This window comes from Festucalex cinctus, chromosome 2 (assembly GCF_051991245.1).
Source record: "Festucalex cinctus isolate MCC-2025b chromosome 2, RoL_Fcin_1.0, whole genome shotgun sequence".
Taxonomy (NCBI): Eukaryota; Metazoa; Chordata; class Actinopteri; order Syngnathiformes; family Syngnathidae; genus Festucalex; species Festucalex cinctus.
The window spans coordinates 39,443,851-39,457,605 of record NC_135412.1 but is presented as its reverse complement, the minus strand read 5'-3'; the positions used below and the strand labels follow the sequence as shown (position 1 = coordinate 39,457,605).

General features: G+C 42.0%; 1 protein-coding gene across 2 annotated transcripts; it reads left to right on the top strand.

Moving 5' to 3' along the window:
• The first annotated feature begins 87 nt into the window (after nucleotides 1-87).
• On the top strand, nucleotides 88-4,718 carry rassf11 (Ras association domain family member 11). 2 transcript variants are annotated; one of them, XM_077511791.1, is made up of 6 exons: nucleotides 88-142; nucleotides 1,454-1,565; nucleotides 2,135-2,267; nucleotides 2,430-2,484; nucleotides 2,914-3,026; nucleotides 3,098-4,718. In XM_077511791.1, the coding sequence occupies exons 3-6, from the start codon at nucleotides 2,225-2,227 to the stop codon at nucleotides 4,366-4,368; spliced, it is 1,482 nt and encodes a 493-aa protein (XP_077367917.1). In that variant the 5' UTR covers nucleotides 88-142; nucleotides 1,454-1,565; nucleotides 2,135-2,224; the 3' UTR covers nucleotides 4,369-4,718. The 2 variants fall into 2 exon arrangements, with proteins under 2 accessions (XP_077367917.1, XP_077367916.1); XM_077511790.1 differs by lacking the exons at nucleotides 88-142; nucleotides 1,454-1,565; nucleotides 2,135-2,267 and having other exon boundaries at nucleotides 2,317-2,484.
• The last annotated feature ends 9,037 nt before the right edge of the window (nucleotides 4,719-13,755 follow it).

The following is a 13,755-nucleotide window of genomic DNA, read 5'->3' as shown; positions in this document are numbered from 1 at the left end:
TAACAGCGCAAGCACTTTATGGAGAAATCATCATCGCGTTGATAGTTGGGGCTTCATTGAGACAAATGAACAACAACAAAAATATACACAATAGCCGACAAAACAGGTGCTAATTAGGCTAAATTGATCACTTAACAAACAGGTAGGCCTGCAGGATTTCATTGTAAATCTGCACAAAATGTGTTACAGCGTGTAATAATTTTTTTTTAAATCACGCCGTTGACAAAATGGTGAAAAATAAAGCCACCTTGTTTATTTCATACTCATTTGCGCAAAACTTTAATAATATTTTAATATTATTCTCCTGTATGTTTGGAGTGCAGGTCATTCAGAATATCCAAATTAATAAGACATGAGTGGAGGCAGAACCCCCGTGCACCCTCTCCTGCATGTGAGAAGTTAAAACACACGCACACAAACCGGTACATTATACCCGTTTTAAGTTTTTTTCTGGTCTGTGCTTTAGCCCATATTGATTATTATTATTTTTTCAACTGACGTAAACAACTTCATCATTAAAAATAGATGCATTTGCATATTTCCAGCTGTTCAAATATGGACAAGATGGGGAATATCGTAGAGCTCAAAAACTCGATGTGATAAAGAAAAACAGATCAGTTTTTGATTCCGTACACAAAAATGAGTGAAAAACAGCTGTCACACATAAATGAACAAAAATTGCGTTTGCAGTGTCATTCGTACAAAATGGTCAAAAGATGGCTAATGAATCACCTAATGAACACATACACATGTACAGACACAAGAGACTAAGAAGATACTGGCATTAAATTCTTTAATATGAAGAACAGAATCTGAAAATGAAATAATTATGCCATGTTGAAACCTGTTGATTCTCATCTAAGATATAGGCCTATAGCTCATGGCACTTTAAAAATAAATAAATAAATAAACAAACTTTACACACAAGTGTAAAAATAAATAAAAACATAAATAAGCTAACCACAAAAAATAAAAGTCAACCTTTACTTTATTGAGCAACATGTATGGTGTTGTAGTCTTTGTGCTTTGAATGTTTCAAGCAACGACCTGCGTAGCGCAAAACCCCCTATACTGGGCATTTATGTAACATGCCTGTGGTGCTCCATCCATCATGAGACATTGCGGTGTGAAGACACTCAGCAAGACTTCTATTTTTAGGGAACGTGAGCTTAAATGTCAGAGTTCGTTTTACGGTTAAACGAGTTAGAGATTAAGTTAAAACATAAGTACAAATTACGCATCCAGTCAGTTCAAAGCTCAGAAATTCAAAGCATATTAGCAGTGAAAATATTTACTGTAATGCTGGCTGTGTAACCTGAGTAAACCAAGTATAATGTAATGATCTTTTAAAATTTGAGATGTCTTCAGGAGTTCAAAACTTGGCTGTTGTTCTGCTCCATAAAAATTCTCATCCAACAACAACAAATTGTGGTTATCATATTTCCCATCTTAGTGGCTTCTCATGACACTGACGCCTGGAAGCGTGAAGGAGCTGGCACTCAGGGCTCTTTTCCAGGCTTGCCATGTGAGGTTGAATTTGAAGGACAGCGCTTCAAAGTCAAACGGTGAGCAAATGAATGACTCAATCATCAGTTAGATTGAGGTCTAAATGGCTGGACACGGAACCAATGATGACATTCGAGCTTCTGGACATGTGGTTTACATGGCAACATGGATCTGAAAGGGTCCAAGTTGGCCTCCTATCATGTTATCTTGCAACCCCACCCTGTCCCCTTGAATAGGCAACAGCTGCTCTGCCATTCCATTTTTTTTTCTTTTTTCTTTTCTAGTACGTGGTTATCAAACCTTTGACACAAAAGGCTAAACCAAATACATGTCTGGCTAACATTAAAATACAATAGCGTAATAGACCTGGATAATGTGTAGATCACTGTCACAATATGCAGTTTTAACATGAACATTATTCCAGAAAAGCATATTGACAGCAATCAGGCTACTTTTTTGTCAAACTGGAACCAACATATACACACCGTTGGTTCTGCCATAACAGTTTGACGAATACTTTTTTTTTTCTACTAATGTAATCTAAACAATGGTAATAAATGAGCATTCAAGAGCATTGTGCCTTTCTACCATCCAAAATCCAATCAACACTGTCTCCTCATTCACTTAGTGATGAAAGAGCATCAGGAAAAACGCTCTGCCACACGGGCGAATAAACGGATGGAAGAAGGACCAAGAAAGCCATGGTCATCGATGGAGCATGAGAGAACTTTTCAAAAGGACAAGCAGCATTGGTTTTGGCGGTAAAAAAAAAAAAAAAAAAAAAAAAGGAATAAATAATAACAAAGGGGGAAGAAAAGTCAGTGAATGTAATGTGGGTGGGACCATAAGCTGTCCTTTGGTTGTTTAAATGCTTTTGGGAGTTCTAATTACCCTTAATTGGTCTGTTTTTTCCTCCCTAGCAGAGCGCTCAGCCAGCCAGACAGTTCCAACCATCTTCACTACAAGGAACACGAAACGGTAGGTCCCTTTCTTCGAATATGCTATGCTTGAAAATGCAAGATCCCAAACATGGTCACATGCTGGTTAACGTAATCTATTTCCTTTTTTTCTTAACAATATATAGTGTATACAATTCATTCATATTGCCAATGAGTTTTTTGGGGGGAAGGGCAGGTCTCAATTCATCCATTAAATTTTTATTCAACCTGACCTTGTAACTGGAATCTGATTGTACAATATCATATATTAGACGATATCATCAGTAATTAGAAGATGCCCTGTAGTTGTATAAGAAGCACAGTCCAAAACCTCCTCCATTGCCACTACATGAAAGAAAGTGAAGTTGAACTATGCTCCAGTGTTCACCATCCATGATTGTTTATATTCACAAAGTAACACCCTCTTTGTTGTCACTCCTTTACTAAAAATACATATTTTTCTTATCAGACTGTGTACGATGGAAATCAAAGTTTTTGTGGACAATCTGCCACGTTTGGTTTGTGGAGTGACAGATGAGACAACATGCCAAGAGGTGGTCACCGTGTTGGCACAAGCCCTGGGTACGTGACTAAATGCTTATTTTTCTTACCCCATAAAGTTGACAAACAAAACTGTCGTCATTTTCATTTAGGCCAGCCTGGACGCTACATGCTCCGCGAGACATTCAAAGACTTCCAGAGGTGCATGGCGTCAGATGAGCGTCCTCTGGAGATGCTGAAGAAGTATGGAGAACACGCCAAGGAGGTCCAGCTCACATTGCTCCACAGCGGCCCTTCAGTTCACGACGAAATGAGCCGGGCAAAAGTGGGCCGACACCAGCCTTGTCCGCCGTTGAGGAGGAAAGAAACCGCCGCTCGAGGTTGGCGCCGTAGCGGGTCGCTGAATCTGCATCGCCAGAGCTTTCCGTTGTCCTGCTTGAGGCGGGACACAGACCAGAACCACGAGCACTTGAAAAGACCCAAAAGAAAGTCCTTGACTCTCATGGAGGAGGCTTGGGAATGGCTAGAAAATTTGGGGAAAACGCAAGTTTATAGTACATCATGTGATAACAAGGACAGTAGCAAGAAGAGTGAAAAAAAGAAACGCACTTTTCTGAGTGTCACGCTTTCTTCTGCGAGAAAGGGTCCATGTGAGCAGAGCCAAGAACGAGCTCACAGAAATTCAAAGTCCGACTTGGATCAGACATCTTGCTGCATGGGAACTCAGCAGAAGGCTAAAGAACATAAAAACTCAAAGAAAACACGCGGGGGGAAGTTTGATAGCGTCCCCAATTCTAACAATGAAGCCGAGATGAATCAGTTAAGAGAAACTATCATATGCCAGCTCAGTTATCTTCAAAAACTCCAGGTCCAGATAGGGTTTGTAGACCATGAGATTTTAGAGCTGGAGGAAAGCGAACGAACCCGAGAAGAGCGGAAGCTGATTGAAGAAGAGATGGAGCAGATTGGGCTCTGGGAAAATGAATTAAAGGCAGAAGAAGCGTTTGAGAGAGATTTGCAAAATCAGTTCCGTGACATGAAAGCAAAGATTGTGGACTGCAAGGCCAAACTGGAGGACTACAAGACCGAAATGCAAAAGCTGGCCTTCTGTGGAGCTCAAAACGTTGATTCCAAAGAGGGCCGACATGCTGCTGATGACGATCCAACCAAGGACTCAAACGGGCAGCAATCTGAGACAGAACTTGATGTAAATAGTGACAGGATGTGGCCGCCCAGAAATTTCAACCCTTCTGCTGCTTTATTTCCTCCAAGTCAGATAAAGGAGCGCCGGCCCACTGGACCAGCAGAGCTCAGGGAGTGGTGGGCATGCTGGTCTGCGGTCCAGAATTCAAAAGCAAACAAAAAGACGGCTGAGATTCACCGCTCAGAGCTCACAATTTACTTGGGCAGTACAAAAGTTTAATGAAGGGGCATAAAGTCAAAGTTGATGGGCACTTTGTTACTCCAGAAAGCATTAATGTTGTACAGCAAAACCAACATTGCTGACATATATATCCAAATGTATAGTGTGCATTTTACTCTTGCAGATTTTTTGTGATTACCACCTCAAAGCTTCTGTGAGATGACTGATCAGCAAGGGGCGGACTGGGGGGAAAAAGTGCCCCGGGAGTTTTTGATGGACCAGCCCACACGTGTATTGTGGGGGGCCAGCCAGCCTGGTGTGTTGCACTAACGTGAAGAAATATATACATTTTTTTTTGGACCATAATCAACTGTATGTTGAATATTACATGACTAAAACCGTAAAACAGTTGTACAGGTTTCCTGTGTATGCCGCAATATCTAACAAGACAACAGGTTAATGACTATATTGTTAGGCCCTTTTAGTGGTTGTAGAAGTGACTTAAAGTGTATGGAAACTCGTTATATATATATATATATATATATATATTTTTTTTTTTTATTGTTTTTTTTAAACATGCATGGCTACAAAATATTTGTTACCATGTCTTAAATATCTTGGCTTATGTTGTCTTCAGAATAAGTGTTTTGACAGTATCTTAATGTTGATGAAAATTTGCAATTGTACAGCCCAGCCCCTAGATCTAGTGTTAATTCATTCAGTAATATTTAATATTAATATATTACTTAATGATTTATTATTGTATTAATGTATTATAATAATACATTAATAATGTATTCGTAAAGTGACCTCTAAGACAACAGACAAGACCAAGTTGATTTCCAACCACACAGTACCATTAATGAGAAGGTTGACTACAGTAAACATTAGGTCATGATTTTCCCCCCACCCCGTGCCCTAAATGTAGGGAAACTAACACGACGAGGCTATAGAGTCACTCTGCACTAAGAGTGGGTGATATGGCTTAAAAAGGAGCCTATCTCAGTTGGCTTTGGGCAGTAGGCGGGGTAACACCCTGAACTGGTCGCCAGCCAATCGCAGCAAGGACACAGAGACGAACAACCGTCCACACGCACAAGCACACCTAGAGACAATTCGGAACACCCAATTAACCTGCCATGCATGTCTTGGAATGTGGGAGGAGACCAGAGTACCCGGGGAAGACCCACACAGGGACGGGGAGAACATGCAAACTCCACCCAGGAAGGCCGGAGCTTGGACTCGAACCCGAGTCCTCAGTACTGGGAGGCAGACGTGCTAACCACTCATTCACCGTGCCACCAGTGACATTTATATTAAACACTAAATCTACATCTCTCAAAATTTAAGGCAGATATTTGTCTCCTACAAGAAACCCACTTACAAAAATCAGAAGAAAAATTATTTATAGATAAAAATTTTAGTCAAGTTTACTCTGCCTCCTATAATAGTAGACAAAGAGGTGTCTCTATACTTATACATAAGAATTTATTCTTTACTCTAAATAATATAGTAACAGATTTAGAGGGCCGATATATTATTATCCAGGTAACTATATTTAATAAAGTATATACAATTGGTAATTTATATGCCCCAAATAATGATGACCCTGATTTTTTCCATGAATTTTTCTCTCGGTTACTCGATTTAGCAACAAATTCTACTATTATTATTGGAGGTGATTTTAACACGGTCTTGAACCCGTTAATAGATCGTTCTAATAATACGATATATACAAGGCGATTACGATCCGCTAAAGTAATAGATGAATATATGGAGGATTTTGGCCTCAGCGATGGCTGGAGACTTCAAAACCCAACTAAGAAGGAATTTACTTTCTTCTCTGCTGTGCACCGATCATTCTCAAGAATTGATTTTTTCCTTACAAATAATTCTATTGTTGATAAAACTGCTATAAAAATACATTCTATAATTATAAGTGATCATGCACCAGTCTCCCTCACTCTACAAATTGACTCTACCTTTAAACCTCCCCCGATATGGCGTTTTAACATCTCATTACTGAAAGACGTAGAGTTTGATAAAATTATTAGAAGGGAGTGGGCAGATTTTTTGGAAATAAATGACTCTCCAAATATATCTCCATCTCTTCTCTGGGAAGCAGGGAAAGCGGTAATTAGAGGGAAAATTATATCATATTCAACTTATAAAAAGAAACAGGATCAAAAATTAGAAAAATACCTGGAAGATAAAATTAAACAACTAACGGATGAATATGTATTAAACCCAAATAATCAAATATGGATAGAACTACAGAATATAAAAATACAGTTAGATAACATGTTATCTAAAAAGACAGAGTTTATAATACAACAGTTGAGATATAATAATTTTGAACATAATAATAAATCAGGTAAATTCCTGGCAAATCAACTTCAACGGAATCGGGAAAAATCTCTTATAACGGCTATTAAAGATATAAATGGTGAATGCACACAATCACCAGAAGAAATTAACCATATTTTTTATAACTATTATCGAAATACACAGAAATTAATAGACCTAACCCTGAATATATTGAGGGATTCCTAAATAGCTTAAATATACCTCAGTTATCTATTGAACATAAAGATATTCTCGATACCCCGCTTACTATAGATGAGTTGTATCGTGCTTTAGACAGTATGCCTAATGGCAGAGCACCTGGTCCAGACGGCTTTCCGGCTATATTTTTTAAACATTTCTGGTTAATGTTTGCTCCATTATTTCTAAGAGTAGTAACTGAAATTAAAAGTAAAGGTGATATACGTCAAGATATGAATATAGCAGCAATTAAACTTTTATTAAAGCCAGAAAAAGACCCTACCCTCCCGTCAAGTTACCGACCGATATCACTAATTAATACCGATATTAAAATTATCGCTAAGGCCTTGGCATCTCGACTAGAGACAGTAATCTCGACAATTATTCATAGTGATCAAACAGGTTTTATTAAAGGTCGTCATTCTACTAATAATATTAGGAGACTCTTTAACTTGATTAGTATGTCACAGCGGTATGATAAAAAGGCAGTTGTTATTTCGCTGGATGCAGAAAAAGCATTCGATAAAGTTAACTGGTCCTTCCTCTTTGCTGTCTTAAATAAATTCGGCTTCGGGGAGTCATTCATTCAATGGGTCTCAATATTATATGATTCTCCTAAAGCTACAGTTACTACTAATGGGATTACATCACAGAGTTTTACTTTACAAAGGGGAACAAGACAAGGGTGCCCAATTTCTCCTTTATTATTTGCTATATTTATTGAGCCGCTTGCATTTGCTATACGTCAGGATAGACGGATCCAAGGAATCCACTCCGGGACAATAGAACATAAAATTAATCTATATGCCGATGATATATTACTCTATTTAGAAGAACCTGCTATCTCGCTAGGGGAAGCATTTAAATTAATAACTAAATTCTCTCACTTATCAGATTACTCTATTAACTGGACAAAATCAACATTATTACCTATTACAGAAAATTCATGGAATCCTACAAGTCAGGATCCACACTACTCCTTTCCTACAGGTAATTTAAAATACTTAGGTGTTAAAATTTCACCTAAGTTAACTGAATTAACTTCTTTAAATTTTTCACCATTATTGGATAGTATCCGTAGTGACCTGGAGCGCTGGAATAATCTTCCGATCTCTTTAATAGGACGGATAGCTACTATAAAAATGAAAGTTTTACCAAAGATTAATTATTTATTTTCAATGATTCCATTTAAACCTACGTCTAACTGGTTCCAATCGCTGGACTCTGCTATCATAAAATTCTATTGGAATAAAAAAAAAGCCAAAATTAGTCTATCTACTCTTCAGGAAAGTAAATCTAAAGGAGGTTTAGAGGCACCAAACTTTATGTACTATTATTTAGCTAATCAACTACAATATCTTGTGCTATGGACACAACCCAACAGAGATACTAACTGTTGGTTGGAATTGGAGCAGAAGGATTGTAATAATCTTAGACTGTCAGATTTACTCTTTATTACAAAATCAATAAGACGACATAATTGTTTTAAAAACCCAATGATAGCCGCCACCCTGACTGCCTGGTGGAAGGCATTAGAAATTACAAACTCCCAATTGGCGCCCTGTGGGCTCTCTCCCATTTGGCATAACCCCGACTTTCAACTTAATAATCAGTCGTTCCATTTAAGCCTATGGGAGCAGAAAGGAATTACACACCTTCATCATCTTTTCTCAGATAATAAGTTTATATCGTATACAAACTTGGTCCAGAAATATGAAATAAAAAAGGGAAATTTCTTACATTATCTGCAAGTTAAAAATATGGTTAAGAAACAAATCCCAACACTTCAGGATACGCTCCAACTGCCTGTCTTAGCTAAAGATATTATAAAGCTTTCTCCAACAACAATAAAGAAAATATCAAAAATATATAAGTTATTTTTATACACAAACAAAACGTATTTACCGACTTTAAAATGGGAAAAAGACTTGTCTATAGTTCCGGAACCAGACTTTTGGACCCAAATCTGTGAAAATGTATTTAAAATGACCAAACAGACAAATTTGCAACTTATCCAATATAAGATACTTCATAGAACATATATTACACAATATATGATGAAAAAAAATGGGACTCTCTGACTCCGACATTTGTCTCCAGTGCTCACAAAACACTGCCGATACTTATCTTCATGCTTTATGGTCATGTACTCCAGTGCTGCATTTCTGGACTAAAATCTTGGAAAAGCTCGCTGATATATTAAACTGTAGGCTTCCTTTATCTCCAAGATTGTGTTTACTAGGTGACTTAACAATAACTGAGCTACCATGTAAACAATCTCAATCTATATTTATAGCCCTTACTATTGCTAAAAAAAATAATCCTTGTCAATTGGAAAAATAAACAATCTCTAAATATCGACCACTGGTTAAACTTACTAATAAATTATATCTCAATGGAAAAAATCTCTGCCTTAAATAAAAATCAAGTATCAAGATTTAAACAAATATGGTCTATGTACATAGAATATTTTAATCTCAATTTGGCAACTTAATCCTGCCAAGATTCTGCCTGTTAACGAGAGCCACCACATCGTTACAACTTCTGTTTTCGCTGCTTCTGTATTTGGTATTTTGTATCTGATTGTTTTTATTTGTATATAGTCAGGAACCTAGTTGCTGCTAGTGGGCTCGAGCATACCACACTATACGACACTATACTCAATAACTCCTTAAGATCTATTTCTAGTGGGCACTAAGCATCAACACTTGGTGTTACTGCATGCTAATTAGTCAATTTTCTTGACGCCGTCCCCTGTGGTCGGGCGGGGGTGGTTCTGCCCCCCCCCCCCCCCGTTGTCTGCTCGGTGGCGGTTGCGTCTTGGCCGCTCCCTGGGCCCCCTGTGGGGTGCGGTGTTGGGGTGCTTCCCCTGGTGCCCGGGGCGGTGCCGTCCCGGCGCGGTCCGCTGCTCCGTGCCCGGCGGCGCGGTTCGGGGTGGGTGGGCCTCCGGTGTGCCCGGTGGTTCCCTCTCCCCTCCCCCTTCCTCCCCCCCGTCGCCTCTCCCTCCTCGCCTCCTCCCGCCCATCCTCCTCTGCCTCCCGGTCCCTTTTCCCTTGTCGCCCTCCCTCCTCCTCCCCCCCCCCCCCGCCTCCTGCCCTGCAGCCGCCCTTTCGCCTTCTTGTCGTCTTCTTCCCGCTTCCCCCCCCCGCCTCCTGCCCTGCAGCCGCCCTTTCGCCTTCTTGTCGTCTTCTCCCCGCTTACACCCCCCCCCCCCCTTCCCTGTCTGCCCTGCGGCCCCTCCCCCTCCCTCTCCCTGGGCCTGGGGCTCCCTCCCCGGCCCGGGCGTCGGGCTCCGGGGGCCGGGCGAGGGTTTGGGGCCTGCCCCACTCCGGTATAACTCCTGGCGCCCCGGGCGGGCTCCGGTGGCCGGTGGGCTGTCCGGTAGCCCTGCTGCGCTGGCTGTCCGCCCATTGTGGTGCCGGGTGGATGAGGTGGGGGGCGGGTGGGGGTGGGGGTGCTGGGGGGCGGGCGTGCCACCTACACCCGCCGGGTTGGGTGAGGCCCCGCTGGTCGCTCCTCTTACTCACTTCACTAGCTTGCACTATACACTTTGTAAATATACACATAGGGCACACAACACATTTCTTGGTGGGGTGGGGAAGGGTGGAAACACCGTCTTCACCCTTCAACTCCCCTCCAATTTTAATGCACCTCACGTCCAAGGGGAGGGGTGAGTTGGGGCGGGGAGCCATCAGAGGGGATGGACTGCAGTGCCTGGCAGCGCTGTGGTCCCCCCCATTTGTGTCCCTGCCCCTCCACTTTGTCCCTCCATTCCCTTTTTTAATGCACCACACATATACATATTCATTTTTTTGGGGGGGATACGGGTGTGTCGGAGTAGGGGAAAAATTTTTCCCTCTGCTCCGACTCACCTGCTCCCAATTTTAATGCACCACACGCACACACTTGTATATACACTGGGTGGGGCCACATTCACGGTGTAAGGGTAGAGCTCGCCAGTCGGCGAGCTGGCGGACTCAGTAACAGGGTTAGGTGTCACTAGTACTCTGGCGTGACGACCGGGGCCTCTCCCCACCGGGCTCGGTGTTCTGGTGTTCCGCCTTCTCCCCTGGTGCTTCCTCCTCTGCTTCCCCCCTCCCGCCGCTGTGCAAATCTCGCGCGGCTGGAGGTGGGGTGGGGTGGGCACATCTTCCCTCTCTGCGCTGCTGTCCGGTGCCGGTTTCCGGGGGGGGGTTCTCGCGTGGGGCCGGGTTCGCGGGGGGGGGGGGGGGGGGGGGGGTGGCGGCCGTCGTCTTGTTTGGGGGGGGGGGGGGGGGGTGGAGGTATGGGTGGGTGGGGGGTTGGGTGCTGGGGGTCGGGGTGTGTTCGGGGGTTTGGGGGTCGGGGGTGGTGGGGCCTGGGTCGTGGTGGATGGCGGGTTTGGGTGGGGTGCGGGGGGGTCGTGGGGGGGTGGGGGCTGGGGACTGGTGGGGCGCTGTGGGGGCCCGCTGGGCCTCGTTCTGCGGCCTTGGGCTCGGGGGTGTGGGCCGGGGCTGGGGCGGGGGTGTTCCGGGTGTCTGGGTCGGCTCGCCGACCGGTGTCCGCTCGGGTGGCTTGGGGGTGGCCTTGGTGCTGCCGCGGCCTGGGGATTCCGGGGGGGGGTTGGGTGCTCGCTTTGCTGGACCGCGGTTGACGGCTTCTTTCTTTGGTGGTGGTCCTTATGCATGCCAGATCCGTCGCACCAGCATCTACTGAAACTCAACAGAAGTACCCTCTCCCTCCCACAGCCCCTTGAATCAGTTGGTGCTGGTGTCTGTGGTTCTCACTTTGCTTTATCTATCCTTCCCTCCTTCCTCTCTTTAGTTTTTCCTCTGGTCACTTGAGATCTTAATTTATTAGAAGTATGAGGTTTCTGGGGTTGGCATAAGACTCTGGTTTTGTAACCACGCAGAAGGGGACTTGTTGGTGCTGGACTTCACTTTGATGGATTGGATGTACTGGCTTCTATGGATCTCACTCTGCCTTATCGATCCTTCCCTCCTTCCTCTCTTTAGTTTTTCCTCTGGGCTCTTGAGATCTCGCTAAATTTGCTGGAATTTAGAGGCTTCCGGGGTTGGCGTAAGACTTTGATTTTGTAATCATGGGGAAGGCAGGAAGTGTTTGGTCGGTGCTGGATTTCACTTTGATTTACCTTTCTTTTCTCTTTATTTCTTTTTTTTTTCTGACCTTTTCTCTGGTCTCCTGACCATTTAAATCTCACGACTCTGGCAAGATTCTGAAGTACCTGGTTAAGGCGAAGGGTAATGGGATATTTATAAGGTTTTAGGTGAATGAATGAGTATAAATTTATACGTATTTGCACGCACGCACACGCACGCACGCGCACGCACGCAAACGCACACACGCAAACGCACGCACGCACACATACACACACAAAAAAATAAAAAATAAAAAAATAGCAATGATGACAAGACGTTGAATCGGTAAGACTACCGAATGAACAATTCTGAGCTCTTTAAAAAAAAAAAGAAAAAAAAATATATATATATATTAAACACTAAAAATACCCTCGTGGGTCAGTCCGCCCCTGCTGATCAGTCTACATTTGGCAAGGCAAGGCAAGTTTATTTGTATAGCACATTTCATACACGAGGCAACTCAATGTGCTTTACACAAGGAAAGACAACACATAAGCATCAAGAAACAGTAGTTAACATTCAGAGGAAGAAAAAAAATAAAATAAAATAAAATAAATTGTATTCTATCACCGTACAGTGTTCCCTCGTTTTCCGCTGGGGTTAGGTTCCAAAAAATACCCGCAATAAATGAAATCCGCGAAGTAGTTAGCTTTATGTTTTACAATTCTTATAAATGTTTTAAGGCTCTAAAATCCCCTACCACACAATTTAGACACTTTTCTCATTGAGGCATTTACATGTTCTCACATTTCTCTCTTGTTCAAACATTGATAATGTTCAAAACTTCATAAATTTTATAAAATGGGTATATTACTGCAAAAAAATACGCAAAATTGCACTTAAAAAAAAATCCGCGATACAGTGAGACCGCGTTATAGCGAGGTTAGACTGTATACTGTACGTAATCAAGACTTTCTAATGTTTTGTACACTAATTGTTGCGTCTTTGGAGTGACTGACTGTCCACTCATCAAGTGTGAAATTAAACTAAGTACTTTTTTTTTTTTTTTTTTATCTTTCCATTTCTGAAAATGTAATTTCTCAGCAAACACCAACAGATAAACAGCCACAGTGTTACGTGTGTTGGCTCAAAGTGCGACCACTGTCATTTTTCTAATAATCGGCTAAGTTATCAACACGGGGAGGGAAGCATTTGTTTGGCAATGCCATGCTACCACTATCTGCTAAGCGATAGCTAAACAAAACTTGGGAACCTTAAAAAATATATTTTAATAACACTTCTGATGAAACATCGAGTTACAGCTAGTTGAATAGTACCTTTGTCTTGGCCTCAGTGGGCCTGTATCGCTTTTAATGGTACAAAGCAACTTCGAGGATGATGGAGGGAACATTAGTTGCCAAATAGCAAACTTACAAATAATTGGACTGCTTTACTGTCAAATCGAACGTCTACGTGTGATTGCGGCTGTCATGGCAGAAGCTGCAAAAACAAACTTTTCCGGTTTTGTCTGAGAAGGCGAACCTGTAAAGGGTGTGATGCATTTAGGTTTAATCTGAAATTTCTCTTTATATCAGACTATCCCTGACATTTGTGAATGATGATCAATAACATTTTTAATCACAATATTTGTAAAAGATTAGATCTTGAGTTCACATCCTTTTTGTGAGCGCTTTGTGAAAGAAGCTGTTAAAATTTTAACAACCCACTTGCAAGATGCTATCCTTGATTTAATTTTACAGAATTCAAGTTTATTGACAGACATGCAATGCAATTTCATTGGTAAATTAAAAAACACCCAAGACCA